This window comes from Mixophyes fleayi, chromosome 2, assembly GCF_038048845.1.
Source record: "Mixophyes fleayi isolate aMixFle1 chromosome 2, aMixFle1.hap1, whole genome shotgun sequence".
Classification (NCBI taxonomy): domain Eukaryota; kingdom Metazoa; phylum Chordata; class Amphibia; order Anura; family Limnodynastidae; genus Mixophyes; species Mixophyes fleayi.
Window position 1 is genome coordinate 327,959,428 of NC_134403.1, and position 17,414 is coordinate 327,976,841.

General features: G+C 41.3%; 1 protein-coding gene across 2 annotated transcripts; it reads left to right on the plus strand.

Annotated features, from left to right (window-relative positions):
- Positions 1-231: 231 nt before the first annotated feature.
- RSKR (ribosomal protein S6 kinase related) lies at positions 232-13,094 on the plus strand. Of its 2 annotated transcripts, none has more exons than XM_075196815.1 (12): positions 232-606; positions 973-1,221; positions 1,622-1,705; positions 1,801-1,869; positions 1,995-2,064; positions 6,379-6,486; positions 8,324-8,364; positions 8,749-8,776; positions 8,860-8,949; positions 9,831-9,919; positions 10,003-10,113; positions 10,667-10,989. In XM_075196815.1, exons 1-12 carry the CDS (start codon positions 580-582, stop codon positions 10,682-10,684), a joined length of 984 nt encoding a protein of 327 aa, XP_075052916.1. In that variant the 5' UTR covers positions 232-579; the 3' UTR covers positions 10,685-10,989. The 2 variants fall into 2 exon arrangements, with proteins under 2 accessions (XP_075052916.1, XP_075052915.1); XM_075196814.1 differs by lacking the exon at positions 10,667-10,989 and adding an exon at positions 11,245-13,094 and having other exon boundaries at positions 241-606.
- Positions 13,095-17,414: the final 4,320 nt, after the last annotated feature.

Below are 17,414 nucleotides of genomic sequence, written 5' to 3' on the forward strand. Positions count from 1 at the left end.
AAACACGAAACATATTTTTTTCTTCCTCCTTCAGCAGTAGGGGGTCACAGACTGTGGGTTATGTTTTACTCCTAGTATCATCATCATCATCATCATCATCAATTTATATAGCGCCACTGATTCCGCAGCGCTGTACAGAGAACTCGCTCACATCAGTCCCTGCCCCTTTGGAGCTTACAGTCTAGGCATTGCATTGTTAAAAAAAACAAAAACAAGAATTGACTCCTATTTCCTGGTGTCCTGCATAGACTGTGGGCACAAGGCTTTTGTCCTTATTCATTTTTTAAAATGTAATCACACATGTAGAATTGTCTTTTTTGCACATACCTCACCTGCCCCTTATGACAAGACAAAGGATGACATCACACTTGATATGTATATGTATACACTTCGCTAATGAGTAATGCAGCTCCAGATATGGATGCATAAGTAATGACCAGCGCTTAGGAGCAGATTAAAGTTGTTTGTCAAACTAAAGCGGATTAACTGTGCACGTGACCCCCTCAGAGATCAGAAACTGTCCAGGGGGGGCCAGAGAAGGGAAGCCTGTCCTGAATTTAGACTGACTGGAGGCATGCAATGGGAGCTACAAACAGTCACACTAAGGTAGGAGAGAATAGATTGGAACTGGGGAAAAAATGCCTAAAAGTGGAACGTATTACAATGTTTAATTGAAGTCCTTCAGAATAGTAACAAAGCAGAAATTTCTCTACTGTAAGTAATGTTGTGTTTCCGACCAATTAAGATGACACTCTACCAAATAATCTAGAAAATAAACTCCTACCTCTTATAAATGTATTTTTTTAAATTGCTCCAGCTGGTTGATTGCATAGTTGGATGTTAAAACTGTATATTTTAGAGTTAGAGCTTGGTTTTTTGGGGGTTTTTTTTGTTGTTTTTTTTTTTTAAAAAAATGCACAATTGACTGCATTTTGTTTCCTCTCTTCTGAGATTTGGCTGCTTGCTTTGCAGGGTTGCAACTCTTTGTCACCCAACCTGTGGAATCCTCCCTGGAAAGGACTATGGAATGGGGACAGCCTGGCTGCATCCCGACTCGGCCAGCTGTTGGTCACTGGCCGGACAATAAAGGATAAGTTCAGGGCAACTCATCAGACTAGCCTCCCGGAAGAGAAAACAGCAGAGCACTCTCTCCCTCGTTACATGTCTTTATTTCTGCCTGAGTTTCCAGTGTGGTCAGCTGCAGGACAGCCAGAATTAAAGGTCTTCTAGATTTAACTACGTAGCAAATATCCATGTTTACTAAGCAGTCCATTGTCACAGTGCGTTTTTTCACAATTACTGGTGTAATATGGATGATACTACGCTTATTTTCTGTGCTGAAAATACAATGTCCCCTATATTAGTGGTACAAGATCTCACACTATTTTAAGTATACAGTTACAGCTATAGTACATATACATATTGTTATACTTCAGGCTGTTTTTATAAGTATTATATAACAAATGAAATTTGCATTGTGGTAAGAAAACTTGTAATTTAGTTAGGAAGCTGGTCAGGAACATGTATTAATGTTGCAAAGCACAGTTTTTAGTGTACATTGTATTGATACTAGCATGTCTAGAAGACTTAATGTAAAAAAAAACAAATTTGTCTACCATAGATTCTGGGATGTGTTGCTAAAGGATCCCTGGGTCCAGTACTAAAGGTCTTAAACTGCACAGAGCAGAAGGTCTTTGCCTTGAAGGTCAGAAGCTGCTTAATTTATCAATCTTTCAGAGTTTCGGACACTTGTGTGAAAATATTATTTACTGTATATAAATATATCCATCTGTTGCACAGGTATTACCCAAATGGGAGGTTCTGCGTCGTAACACACTGAGACAATGTAAAGAGGAGGTTACCATACAGGTAGGGCTGCTGTACAATGTTGTCTTCAGAGAAGTGGCTGCTTAAGACTAACAAAGTATTCGATAGAGATTGTGTTAGTTCCATACTGTGAACTGGAACCGACAATTGTTTCTTTTTGTAATCAGCGGCAGGTGAAGCATCCTTTCATCCAATGCCTTGGAGAGAGCTGGCAAGGACAGCGCCATCTTTTTATCAGTGAGTCATCCTAAACCTTGCTGATCCCTGAACCATTAAAATTGTTTATAAAAACCTATGGTCAAACCTGTTTATCAAGGTCCAGGAAAAATTGTTATGAGTGCAAAATACGCGAAAGGTCTAAACACCACTTTTAAAGCTGCATCACCACCTAGGAATAGGTTTTCTAAGGTGGTCTCTTCCACCTAGCTTGATATGACCAGCAATGCAATTTTTTTTAACCAACATTCAACGGCGGAGGAGGTGTATGAGTGAGAGGGCCAAACACAGACTGCAATCTCAGCACACGGGTGTGCCTAGTATAGCCAAGAAGTTCAAAATGATGTTTCATGTTGCAGGTGGAGACTGTCAAAGGCGGAGAGGGTGTATTTCATCCATTTCTATTCTGCTAAAGGACTTTTGCACAAGCTTTGGGTGGGCGTAGAATCGGTTCTTGTCCTTTTTTTTTATTTTTTATATGTGGTGTATCTTATGCCTTTCTAGACGCACTTTGAAGCTTTGTTTTACATTGTACAAACACTCAAAAGCGACACTGATAATATAGACAGTCCTGATGTCCCCTCACTGACATGATTCATTTAAGCCATAATGAGATATACCAAGCACTATTTTAGCAGTAAAAATGAAAGGTTTTCTTTCATAAAAAGGGTATTTCTGAAGAGGTATGATGTGACTTGCACTATGCATCTCCTTTTCGAAAGCATCTCCCGAGAACAGAATGATATACACTGGGTAGACTATCTAGGCCAGTGATATGCAAAAGGCGGCCCCAGCTCCTTCCTAATTTGTGTCGTCAGTCTTTTTCTCATCTGGATGCCATTTTTGGACCCACCTGTTTACGCCCTGCAGAGCTTAATCCACGGCCCATTGTAATATGGGGCAGTGGTAATGCTCAGTCTGCATCACATGACCTCCTCGTTGGCATAAAGCAGGCTGGTCACACAGTGCCAGCAGCACATCTGAAGTCAGACGGTGAGAGACACGCAGTTTCTGCAATAAGGTTCCCTCCTTCCTCCTTGAGAAGCTATGTGATTCCTACTTACTTATCATAGCAAGGTAAGGAGTTTTTAGGTGGACCCAGTTATGCACCAGTGTACTGTATAGTTGTTTTTTGGTTGCACCTACAGTCATGGCCAAAAGTTTTGAGAATTGCACAAGTATTGGTTTCCACAAAGTTTGCTGCTTCATTGTTTTTAGACCTTTTTATCAAATGTTGCTATGGTATACTGAAGTAAAATTACAAGCATTTTATAAGTGTCAAAGGCTTTTGTTGACAATTACATTAAGTCTATGCAAAGAGTCAATGTTTTCAGTGTTGACCCTTTTTTTTTTTTTTTATAAGACCTCTGTAATTCGCCCTGGCATGCGGTCAGTCAACTTCTGGGCCACATGCTGACTGATGGCCGCCCATTCTTGCATAATCAATGCTTGGAGTTTGTCAGAATTTGTGGGTTTTTGTTTGTCCCCCTGCCTCTCGAGGATTGACCATAAATTCTCAATGGGATTAAGGCCTGGGGAGTTTCCTGACCCAAAAGTTTAATGTTTTAATCCCCGAACCATTTAGTTATCGCGTTTGCTTTATGGCAAGGTGCTCCATCATGCTAGAAAAGGCTTGGCTGACGAAAAGGCTTGGCTGACGTAAGTATACAGTGTGACACTCTCATTATTGCTATTATGCTGTTCATATAAGCAGGTGCCGTGTGTAGTGCCAGTACAATGGGTTTTTATTTTCAAAACATTCTTTATTGTATTGGCGCTACAAACGGTGCCTCCTTAAATGAAAAGCGTAATAGCAATGATGACATTGTCACGCTGTATACTTATGCAATTTTGGCCGGACGGCCTCTTCATGCGCCGCGTTTATGTGAAGTCTGTCATGCAAGCTGTCGGGGGAATCCACTATCAGTATGGTCTCCATCGATGTATTATATGATTTTAATAAAATGTTTTATTTTTTATTTTAGATACATTTATGGTGGTATTTTTACTTTATTTAAGTAATATGTGCTCTTTTGTTTTGTATCTTGTGGAGCGTCTGACCCGGACACCCTCTCTGCAGCGTGGGCATAGACAAGAAGTGTGACTTTCTGCTCCACTCAGCTTACATGGCAGTGGGTAGTTTGTTTAAACCCAACCACACAGCCTGGGTCAACAAAGCTATTCAGCTGTGGGCAGAGCAATTGGTGAAGGGTCTCCAGGACAATGTGCCTAGATCTGATCTACTGACATTGACAGAACACATACAAGAGGCATCTGACTATGTGGGCCATTTATCCCTGGATGTGCTCTCAGTCACCTGCGGACTCTGGCTTTATCATCACGACTTGACGCTTTTTATGGCTGCGCTCTTGGTCAGCGGACTCTGCCTCCAGTGCACCCTAGAAGCCTTGCCGTTTGATGGTATCGACCTGTTAGGTTCCGAGCTAGAACATGTCATTCAGGGGGCAAGAGCACCTTTTTGCCTGTCAGTTCCACTAGACCAAAACAAACACGTTTTTGGTCGTTTCATCCCTTTGGCAGATCTCTGGGAGCTCCCTCCAGAGGACAGTCCTCTGCTCCCAGGGGGAGGGGACACCACAGGGGCTATTGCTCAAGTAGATGTAGAGCCCCCAAGCCTGGGGACAAGGCCACGGCATGATGGGATCTCTCACCACGACACTGTGGTGGGGGCTCGTCTATTACGCTTCCAGAACATATGGTGGACATCGACCACAGATGCCTGGGTGCAGGGGATTGTTACACAAGGCTAAGTTATCGACCTACTTCATTTCTCTACGTGTCGATTCTTCACCGCAGCTCTTCCCTCTACGATGCCAAGCGCTTCAAGAAGCCATCAGGAAACTGCAATCCTCTGGTGCCATTGTCCTGGTCCCACAGCAGGAAAGAGGAATGGGGTTTTGCTCAAACCACTGCCTGGTCCCCAAACAAGACGGCTCCTTTTGTCCAATCCTAAACCTACAAATCCTAAACAAGCAGGTCCCCATGGTCAGGTTTTGGATGTAATCCTTGCGTTCAGTGATTTTAGTCATGGAACAGGGATAGTTCATGGCATCCATCGACATAAAATATGCCTACTTACATGTTCCCATCTGAAAGGGACACCAGAGTCCATCTCTATTTTTTGTGTATATATGATATATAACCTCCGCTTCATTTGTAAAATAGCAGATAGCTAATACCCATACACTGGTCACTGGGCCTGACCAGATCTGTCAGATTCTGCCATAAACATATAGGGCCAAATCTGAAAGATTCAGATGTTTGGCGCTCAAGCTGGATGTCCACATCTAATGGCGCAGCAAGACTGCCAGAGCTACGGCAAACTGCTTACATGGTCAGATGTGGTTGGGTGGTGACAGTGGTGCCCTAACACATGTAGATTTGTATTTATTTTTAGAATAAACCACTATAGTTACTTTTTTTACTGCTTGTACAACCTTGTTATTACACTTTTATCCACCTTGCATTCCTTGTGATTACGTGCGCTTTTAATACAAAGATTCCAGCTTCACCTTAAATTAGCCTTTGTAAAAGCGCAACTCCCAGCATGCTTTACTAGTTTAAACAGTGGTAACGTCTGTAATATGTTCTCCAATTTTCTATTCATAAAGGTTAGGGATGGGGCATATTGAGGTTCTTTTAAAATGGATTTTACTTAAAAGTACATTCAATCACATAGTAAGAAAGATTAAAAAAAAGCTACAGGTCCATTAAGTTCAATATCACCTCCACTGCCCCCCGACCACCAAAAATTCCAACCATGTCTTTATCAAGTAAGATAACATAAAACCCCTAGTGACATAGCTGCCAATCTAGCCCCATAGGAGTTAAAAAAAAATAAATAAAAAAAAATCCCAAATATGATAAGTAGATACATTTCCTGTATCCTTCACCTCCTTAATGTCCTCTACTAATGGTAGCTTCTACCAAGCAGGGCCCTTTGTCTCATGTCTGCACCTCCTTCATCAACCTAATTTGTAGTTGTTCTTTTTTTATGTGTGGTTTATATTTTGTATGATTTCAATCTGACTATCCAGCGCTGCACAGTTTGGTGCCTTCTTACAAATAAACAATGACGATGATGGCTACAGATACCATTTCTTTTAAGAAAGACAACCAACCATTTTTTTCAGTTCTGTTAGTGCATTTGCCACCCCCACCTCATGTACTAAGGAATTCCACAATGTGCTTAGGAATTCCGCAGTTTAACTACCATTGCAGTAAAGAACCCTATGATATACTGATGGGACAATGTATGATGCTGAGTGGTGGTCAATTCTTTGTGACCTGGTTTCCTGTGTCTCTCTATGGCAGTGTGCAACTACTGTAGCTATGGGGACCTATATTCCTTGTGGATGTCTGCCAAGTACATTGATGAAGACACAGTAAGACTATTTGCAGCAGAACTGGTATCTGTTTTGGGTAAGTTGAACAAGTTAATTATCTTGGCTGATCTTCTGTGTGAAGATAAAATTTAGATATTGTGTAGTTAAATTGCAGGAATCACCTCTCATTTTTTCTCGCAACCCATAGAGGTGCTCAGAAAAATGAGCAGAGATTCCTACCGTGATTGTCGGCAATGTGCACAGCCGAACATTGCTGTGATGTCCACGCGCCTCATCGCCAGCAATTGAATCTCCCCCTTTGAATGAGCTTATCTAAACAAATTAAAATAGTTGAAGACATTTTATGAGAAATAATGCTGTGGCTCAGGTTTACATTGTCAGAATTAGCTGTTAGTTAAAATGATAGCCAATTAATTGTTAATGGAATGTTAATGGAAAATTAAGTAATAATAAATACCACATCATTTCGTTCTTAGCGCCAAGGATTGTCTTTGTTGAATTAATTGTCAATGAATGTGTAGCAGCCTTAATTAATGCCCATATATGGCATATAGCCAAACCTAGAATTGTATGAGATTCCACATGCTTTTAACTGAATAACTGTATCTAAAATAGGTTTGTTTTTTTTTACTCACCATACAATCTGTTTCTCTAACTTCATCGGGGAGCACTGTGAGACATTGGGGTATAGTAGGAGGACCAGACGTAAAGGCACTTTAATCTTTGAGAGCCCCTGAGGGAGTAACTGCGCATAACACCTTGCACCCAAAGCTAGCACTCTGAGATGCAAAACCCTGCAACTTGTAGAATTTGGCGAAAGTGTGGACAGATGACCACGTTGCAGCCTGGCACAACTGCTCAGCCGAAGGCCCGTGTTCTAGCCCAAGCCAATTTGCGTCTGGGTCAGGCTGTACACAAGATAGTTTCACATTTACATTTGGCACAGGTATAATGTTGCACAGACTTTCCTTTGGCCTTGGAAATCCCTTTCTTAGACATAATTTTTGTTCTATATATATATATATATATATATATATATATATATATATATATATATATATATATATATATATATAAATATAAATGCCTAGTGGCGTGTGTGAAAAAAACCAAAAACCAAGCTGCAGCGCCACCTGCTGGGCCGAGTTATACACTGACCTATATATTTCTTGAAGGAGAAGTGACAGTTGGGAGTGGTTGGTGGTTGCCGGGGGTGACAGTGGGAAGTTTTTAACACCTTAAGTAGCTTGATTTGACTAGAATGCCTGAGTATCATGCACGGGTTAACTTGTGCTTTATAAGTGTCTACCTCCGGGATCTGTTTTCTCGTAAGGTGGAGAAGTTCTGTTAATAAATAGGAATAAACTAATTCAGACTCCAAGGATAGGTTAACAAAATATGCCTGATTTAGCAACCAACCCACAGCATAGTGAAAAAGAGCAGAAAACATAAATGCAGAGCTATCCGGGAAACCAATTCCACCTGAGTATCATGCACGGGTTAACTTGTATATATATATATATTTATTTACATAATCCTTTTTTATTTTTATAATGATAAAACCTGCAACAATAGCGATTTAACCTTGTTGCAGGCACAAAGGGTATCCGAAATATAGATCAATAAATTGCCCCCTGAGACACACTAGACTGAAATACAGCAGGTTTAACACCGTAAAACCAGGTAGTACAGACCACAATACACTGAATGACAGAGGTTATCCCAGACAGGAGGGGACACAGAAGGGGTACTCAGCCTGGGTAGAGATCTGCAGTTAGAGGCCGTGTCACCAGTGCAGGGAAGTGTTTTTAAAGTGTCCTTACTCCAAGTCCGCCTACTATTCCCCAATGCCAGGAAAGAGAAAAGATAATGTATTAAAGTTCAATATTAAACTGTGTATTTTATCCCCACAGTTTATCTTCATGATTTGGGAATCATACATCGAGATGTCAAGGTGAGGGCATTCTGCATATTACAGAATAGCAGGGACGTTGTACCTTAAGTGGATGTCATTACCATTTTCATAGTATCTTGAAAAATGTTGGGACCATAAATAAAATATGTGCAGATGTGAGAGTGCTCTGAAGAAAATGTATTGGTGTCACATGCTCTATGTAAAAGTGTCTAGACTGTGTCAAAATTCAGGCATGTCTTCCAAAATAGAAGCAATTTTCCTATGTGTTCCCGACTTCCAGTACATATACAAAAAATTACAGAAGTACATACAGTCGATGTGTTAAAATCTGTAAATTTATTTATCTTTTATTTATTCTATTTTCCATGTGTTATAGAGCTGCACATTAATCGTGCTGTCACTGTAATCATTTTGTTATTTCAGATGGAGAATATATTACTGGATGAGAGGGGTAAGTAAAATCCAATGATTATTGACTGCTGTATTTTAGATCATGTATGTTTGATGACAGTGTTTTTAAATTTTGTTCTTTAGGACATTTGAAATTGTCAGATTTTGGACTTTCCCGACATGTTCCTTTTGGAGAACGGGCCTATACCATCTGTGGGACCCTTCAGTACATGGGTAAGGGAGGGAACTGACTGCTAAAATCTAGCATTGTAATGACCTATGTCCTGCTCTAAATATGTCCATACATTTTCATAAATGGCTTATTCAGTTATTTCCAACAGGCACAACCCTGGCAAAAGTGTATTTGACAATGAGCAAAAATATAATTCTATGTACTTCTAGTTATCTACCACAGATGGTCCTAATTGATAGGCTGAAATAAAGAGGATCAGCAAGATGTTAAGGGTAGGGGGGTATGAGTGAGATCAGAGTCATATCTGCTCAGCTGTAAGTTAGATTTACAGCCGACTAGGAAAACAGGTGCCAGATCAGCGCCCGACGGCGGCTAGCGCCTGGCCCAAACGCTCCAGGTTCTCTGCCCACAATAGCCCCCTGCTTATACATAAACATGCATGGCTGAAGCTGATAACTACAGCGGTTGGGCCCAAGCCCCAATATGACACCTTTATCACAGAAGGACAATGACCGCATCCCATTTTGTGGCTGTCTTTTGGGTCCATTCTCACTGTGATTTGCAGCCATCTAGGTCTAAAAGTGCCATCAAAGTTTTAGACCTTCAGTCATGGTGACCCACTTTACTAAACATAACATCTGACAGAAAGTTGAGATATATATGGGATCATAATGGCCGTGGGTGATATACATCAGATTGGATTGGAATCGATCCGGTCTTCTAATATGCATCAGTCATCAGCGGAATGTTTGACACATCTGCCACACAAACAAATCCTCACATTTGGTAGTAATGTGTGTGGCCAAATTAGATACATTTGGTGGTTTCACCTTAACACTTCGCCATATTTATGGCTAGTTTTGCTGCCATAAACTAGTCATTTACAAATTGTATATAAATGAGTCTATGTCTATGTTTCTAGCTCCTGAAGTCCTTTCTGGGGGTCCTTATGGCCACTCAGCTGACTGGTGGTCCCTAGGTGTCCTATTGTTTGCACTGGCAGCTGGAAAGGTGAGGAAAGAAATGTGTCATATAATTTGCCTGCTTTAAAGAGACAGTCCTAACTTGAGACACCTTTTCTGTTGTTTCTCTAGTTTCCTGTTGCACCTGCCAGAGACCATATGAGCATGCTGGAGAGTGTTAATATTGCAACATATGATGTCCCAGAGTCTGTAAGCAGAGGGCTGACACACCTTCTAAAGGAGGTATTATGGATTACAAACAAAAGTGACCCACTTCTTGCCCACGGCATAACCGTTTAGTGGTGCAGGGTTTTTTAGATGTGCATAACTGAGTGACAGTGAGGCAATATCATCATCACCATTTATTTATATAGTGCCACTAATTCCGCAGCGCTGTACCGAGAACTCACTCACATCAGTCCCTGCCCCATTGGGGCTTACAGTCTAAATTCCCTAACACACACACACGCAGACAGACACACGGAGTAGGGTCAATTTGTTAGCAGCCAATTAACCTACTAGTATGTTTTTGGAGTGTTGAAGGAAACCGGAGCACCCGGCGGAAACCCACGCAAACACGGGGAGAACATAAAAACTCCTCACAGATAAGGCCATGGTCGGGAATTGAACTCATGACCCCAGTGATGTAAGGCAGAAGTGCTAACCACTAAGCCACTGTATAGGATAAGATGGTGATATGACCCCTGCAGCCTCCCCGGTCTACCCATCTCGGTCACTGTAGTGTTGCGCGAACGTGGGGCTGAACACTGGCCAAATATTTATATTTTCCCCCTAGGCATCCAGTTATCCATGAAACTATAGTGGAGGGGGATGTTACAGTGAGCGGAGCGAACCAGGGTTCATTCCACTGCAGTAGGAGAGCAGCAGAGGACATTTGGTTTTACCAAGACGACTGTCACTGCCAGACCACACCATATTGTGAAACATGGGGTCAACAATAGTGCAAATATCCAGAGTTTACTTCTTTGCACAGCAGGTGTTATCTGGCAATACGCCGCCTGGGCTAATGTAATATAGTTGCATAGTTCTGTCTTCTGATCTGTCTTAGCTCCTTTTGTTTGCCTTCAGCAAAGTCTTAAGTTTTACATTTCAGCTACAGTATATTAATATAACTTATGTTTAGATATAATTTCCAAAATGAAGACTCTTCAGCATTCTCTCCGTAGACATAACTGTCTCTTGGTGTCATAGGATTAAGGTATCTAACCCAAGGCAGACCAGAAAATGAGACCCAGGACTTGCATTAATTGTATATTTTATGTATGCATTGTTGTCATGTTAGTGATCACATGCTGTGCATGTCTATAATTTTCAGTTTTCACACATGTAAGCATGTTGTCATTATTTCTTTAGCTGTTGTGCAAAATTCCAAGACAGAGGCTGCACTATATCCATCAATTCAAGAGTCATATTTTTTTTAGAGGAATGACCTTTGACCTTGCACTACTCCAGAAATTCCCGGTTGACCTTGTCCTAAACATGCGGAAATCAGAAGTTACAGAACTGCCAGAGTTCAATGTTTTTGATGACTTTGACTGTGATTTAACAGAAACCCTGCAGTTTCCCAACACATGTAATACATGAAACAAATGTAAGCCAAATGATTCATCATAAACATTTAAAGCTGAAATGTCTAAGCAGAATAAGACAATTATGCTTCATGCGACGTCACTGGTCACAACTTTGTGTGTGAATCCACACATCTGTAAAGGATATTTTATGTTAAGCAGAAGACTGATGCAAACCAATCACGATGGCTAAGACTTCTGAACTACTCTACATTTTCTCCCTATTCAAAAATTAGAATCTTCCCCCAACTAATGAGTTGTATGTATTAAGTGTTTGCTTTCAGCAAATGGATCACACAGTATTATTGGCAGATTTAGCTTACTGTCAGCACTTGATATTTTAAATTCATCATCATCATTTATTTATTTATATAGCCCCACTAATTCCGCAGCGCTGCACAGAGAACTCTCACACCAGTCCCTGCCCCATTGGAGCTTACAGTCTAAATACATTTTTATTGAACTTTAAATGCTGATTTATATTAGAATGTAGACTCCCAGTTCACCTAGATTAGGGTTTTATGTATTTGTTGCTACATTCGGTTTCCAAAGAAAAAGATGCAAAATGCTTTTATGGACTTGGCAAACTCCTAATTCTGGTTTTCTGTTAATAAGTACCAGGAGGCATATTTGCAAGGGTTGCAGGTTTCCCTTGAATCCCCACTGGTTCCTAATTTTTATTTTTATTGTCTTATGTGATTTATTTATAATTCATATTTATATACTTGCCAGACTAAAAAAAAAAGTTATCATTTTCAGTTACTGTTAGACATATGTTATGGCTGGGAGTGGGAATTGAAATAGTTGCATAGGAAAATAGATTTGGTGGGTAAAAATCCAGACCTGTTGCCATTACTTTAGTCATATATTCCAATCAACATGGCTTTTTTTTTTTGCTTTAGTGTTTAAATAAAGCTCAGAAAGAGCCCAGTGCTGTTCACCATATAGTACATCTAAATGTGCTTACTGCTATGACATACTTTATATTTAACATAAGGTAATTAGAAAACAAAAACCTGTACTACTCAGATGCCTGTTTTCAATCAAAATCAACAAATACTTATAACATTATAAAGATATTATGTACATGTATTGTGCTGGGGACCTTTGTACCTTCTATTAAACTAGAAAGGAAAAAACACACTGTTGGTACATGTACCCACGGGTGTGGTACGGCTTAACAGTGCTGACTACTCCGACAACACTTACCCCGATATCTTCAGTCCGGACGGCTGCTTCCCGACAAGGATCCATGACGACTGTTCTGTGAAGCGACTTCAGCCAATCACGATCAAGGGAGACGCCGGCGGGACTTGATCACGTCAGTGGGATAAGCGACGCTGCTCTTAAGATGACTGGTGAGATATATCACTGATATGAGCAACATTTGGGTGCCCCTCCCGTTTCTTCTATTAATGCATAATGAATGTTTCACTGAATCCGTAAGTGCAATAAATGAACACAAGCTCTACAGCGTATAGGCTTACACATGACATATTTTTGCACACTTAAAGTACAATTAATTTTTATTTGCTGAATTTAACAGGCTGCAAAAAAATAAAACAGTGAATGTGGCATGTGCAGAAATTTGGGCACCTTTTCGGTCAGTACTTAAGAACGCCTTCTTTTGCTGAAATCGCAGCTTACAAATGTTTCTTGTAGGCACTCTTCCAGCTCAGAAATATTCTTAGGTTATCATACACAGCTTTTAGCAGCCTAGGGTCCACTTGAGAGGCCCTGTGTGTGCCACTGCCAGAGGATGCATGACCAAGATACGGAGGCGGGTGCCTAGGACTAGACCACCCTACAAGCCCCCTCCCATCATTATTGCACCAGAAAAATTTACTTTTAGCCTGTGCACCCCTGCAGATGCTATTATTTTCAAACTTCATGTGTTTTGTACAGAATCAAGCACATTCATATCAAAAGGGCACTTTCAGAATTATCCTACACCGGTTAGTAACAAATTGTCAGTACATGGTGATATGTGGGTGTGTTCTTTCCTTGGGATATCAGAGTCTAGGTCTACGACTAGTTTTTTGGTGTGAGACTCCCCTTTTATAGGCTGGGCAACATGAGATATGACTTGTCTCCTGGCTATTCCTGTAGTCAGGACAAAATCCTGACAGCTCAGAACAGTCCCTGAAAATCTGGGTTGTCCCAAATGCTGCTGCTGGTTTCTTTAGGGCAGTTGGTGCTTTTCTGGATCCCGCAATGTTCGGGTACTCTGTAGTGAACAATTAAGGGCTAATCTCCTCCGAAAAAAGAGATCAACAAATGACCATTCTAGGTATTCTTTCCCCAACCAGTCCAAACACTAAATCAATAACACTCATGTTTTATAACCAGGACTGACATTAAATGGTATTTTGTATTTAATAAATATGTGGCACTGTCATAGGATGCCATCTTTCAGTCAGTTCCTCACATTTATGCCCTGCTAGAGCTTCGGTTAGTGCCATTATTGTGAAGTGGAAATGTCTAGGAGCCACAACAGCTAAGCCACAAAGTGGTAGACCACATAACTCTCAGAATGGGACTGCCGAATGCTAGGGATGTTTTTCATAATTTGGCCTGGGCCCTAGTTCCAGTGAAGGGAAATGTTAATGCATATAATGACATTCCAGAGAAATGTGTGCTTACAACTTTGTGGCAACAGTTTGGAGGAAGCCGTTTCCCATTTCAGCATGAAAATGCCATTAAAATATGGTTTGGTGTGAAAGAACTTCATTCACTTACACAAAGCCCTGACCTCACCCCCATCGCACACCTTTGTGATGTATTGAAACGTCAACTGCGAGCCATGCCTTACATCCCAAAATCAGTGGATGACTTCACTAAGGTTCTTGTGGCTGAATGGATGAGAATCCAACTGCGCGCCATGTTCCAAAATCTAGTGCAACCCCATGCCAGAGGAGTGTACATCTTGTCACATTTTTTGTTGCAAATTATTATCTTGCTATACGTAACTAACTAAAACCACTACACAGCTGCAACACAACTAAAGTAACTATAATATACACATGGGTTCTATTATAAATTTTGTAGCTAAACAAACCAAATGAAGAGTTTATTCACACAGAATTCCATAACAGACCCAAAAGAAGGGAGGAAATATAGACACTGGTATTTTTATGTCAAAATGGATAAAAAGGGTCTGTAACTACAGGAGGGAAAACTGGGAAGTAATTGATTGAAAAAGTGACTGCTGTTTACAAAACAAACATCCTGTCCTGTCAGAAACATAATATGGGAAGTATAATAATCAGGGTTTGATATTAATTTGGAAAGTATTATGTTAATTTTTCTTTATTTTAAAACTTAATTTGTGGCAATCATCTTTTATTCAACACTAATTTAGAGGCTTAATTTTAATTTAAAGGCTTAATATTTATTATTATTATCTTTTATTTATATGGCGCCACAAATTGTCTGCAGCGCAGTACATAGAGCATGGACAAAACAGAGATGGCATACAGGGCAGTGCAAAAGAAAGTGCAATTAAAACCAGCTAAGCTGAGAACAGGTGCACAGGGCAAAGAGGTATAAGAGAATTCTAGAACACTTAGAAGCTAGGAAAGGGAAGGAGGAGAGATGGGGAGTGAACTAAAGCAGGTTGAACCTGTGCCCAGCAGTGTGGGTGGACTGATGGGATCAGAGCAGTGAAGGAGATGCGAAGGCAAAGGAGAAGAGGAGAACCAAAGGCAGTGACCAAGTGTGGAGGTAGAAAAGTGAGCCGAAGGCAATGGTAACAGGAGGTGGACTTGAGTATAAGAGAGTCCTGCTCACTGGAGCTTACAATTTAAAGCAGGCCTGTCCAACCTGCGGCCCTCCAGATGTTTGTGAAACTACAAGTCCCAGCATGCCCTTCCAGCTATCAACAGGTTGTCTACTGGCAAAGCATGCTGGGGCTTGTAGTTTCACAACACCTGGAGGGCCGCAGGTTGGACAGGCCTGATTTAAAGGGAAGATCTGACTGACAGGAAAAACAAAGTGGGGAGTCAGGATGAGGGAACTAGAAGTCTGAAGGGAGATATTAACAAGAGTGGTGTGGGTGTGTCCACCACACCTCTCACATGGTCAAGATGACTGCTGCAGCATCAAACGGGTTAAAACCTGATGTTGCTGTGTCAAATGGGTTAAACCCTAGCACTAAGGGATTAAAAATGTATTGAAGGGTTTATTAGTTTCAATATATATATATTTAATGTATGGGCGCTGTGGCGCCGCTCAGTAATTGGCGCAAAAAGAGCTACGTTCCTGTGCTGGGTGTGTAAATGTATCTATTTGTTCATGCATTGATTTATGAGGTAATATGCCATGTTTTTGTAAGAAAGGAATTTCCATGCAAACTAAGTCTTTTCATCTCAGAGTATCTTTCCAGTATGAAAGCACAGCAGGGGGTCGTAGAAGCTGTCTGAATAATGGAACAGCAAGTGATTTGGTAAATCACAGATTGATGTAAATTTTGTTAAGTTTAAATTGTGTTATCGCCAAGTCTAGAGAATATTACATCCTGAGGGTAAACATCTGATGTAATATCTCATGCTTTGTGGTGCCAGCTAAGATCAGGAGGTCTGGATTACCTTGTGCCAAAATCTGTGTCAGAAACTGTATAAAAAGTGCTCTGTTTGACCATGTTATGCCACTAACTAGTGCGTAACTCCTTTTAAGGACATCTCGAAATAATAAATATCAGTGTTTCACGATCCTGCTTTTGATGCCTAATTACCTGCTGTAGTTCCTGTGACCTACAGATTAGACCACTCTAATCTGTTATCCAGCTGTTCTGAGGTTGGGACCCAGCATCTAATAACAACTCTCTGCCAAGTGCGATAGTCCAGGGGGGATCATCCACAGCAACCCTGATCTGAAGGAAAAGGTCAGGGATAGCAGCCCAGGTGCCCAGCAAGGAGGTACACTAGCAGCGAGAGATACCCAGAAGAAGCGGTTCTAGGTGCCATTGAAGGAGCTTAATGGTGGCAGCAGAGTCCCTCATATTGCGTTTAGAGGTGAGCAATTGGTATAAAGAAAGGGGATGATGACAAGGCAAGCCCAGCCAGTCCCCAGCAGCACGACAGCGTGGTAGAGGAGGTCCATCCTGTCACAAGCGGGTAGTAAAATGAGCAGAAGAAGAAAGAGGGTGAGGTATACTATGATAGTTAAGAATCATGAAGAGGGGAAAAGGAGTTCAAGAGATAGGGTAGGCTTTACTGAACAGGGAATTCTTGAAGATTTCAAGACTGTGGATAGCCTGATAGAATGAGGGAGATTGTTCCAGAGAAGGGTGGGCACCATGGGACAATTCTTGAATACATGGTAACCAAATGGGAGGTAAGGCAGCAGTCATTGGCTGACTGTAGAGGGAGTGAAGGAGTATCAATGGAGATGAGGTTGGAGATGTAAGGAGCAGTGAAGTTAGAGAGGGCTTTGTAGGTGAGGGTGAGACGCTTGAAGAGGCTTCTGTAACGGAGGGGGAGTCACTGCAGTGCTTGACAGAGAGGGGATTTAGACCTTTAGTCCGGCAGGAGTGGAAGATGAGTCGGATTGCAGCGCTGAGTATGGACTGAAGAGGTGCAAGGCGGGTGTGGGGGAGGCCAGTAAGAAGGAGGTTGCAGTAATCAAGGCGGAGACAATCAGAGAATGAATGAGAGTTTTGGTTGCATCAATGGAGAGGAAAGGTCTGATATGAGCAATATTGTGGAGATGAAAGTGAGAGGATTGGGTGAGGGATTGAATATGGGCGATTAAGGAGAGAGGGGAGTCAAGGATGACACCCAGGCATTAAACCTGGGAAAAAGAGGAGATATTGATATCGCCAATAGTTATGTGGGAGGGGAGGATAGTCTTGAAGGAGGCAAGGCTATGAGTTCAGATTTGGCCATGTTAAGTTTAAGGAATCAATAGGAAATCCATGAGGAGATGGCAGAGGCACCATGACCCCTTAATGAGGAG

Coding starts and splice junctions, on each gene's coding strand:
- RSKR (XM_075196814.1), top strand. CDS start 580: ATGGGAGCTACAAACAGTCACACTAAG. Junction 1,870..1,994: donor AAGAGGAGGTTACCATACAG/GTAGGGCTGCTG, acceptor TTTTGTAATCAG/CGGCAGGTGAAGCATCCTTT. Junction 8,777..8,859: donor TATATTACTGGATGAGAGGG/GTAAGTAAAATC, acceptor TTTGTTCTTTAG/GACATTTGAAATTGTCAGAT.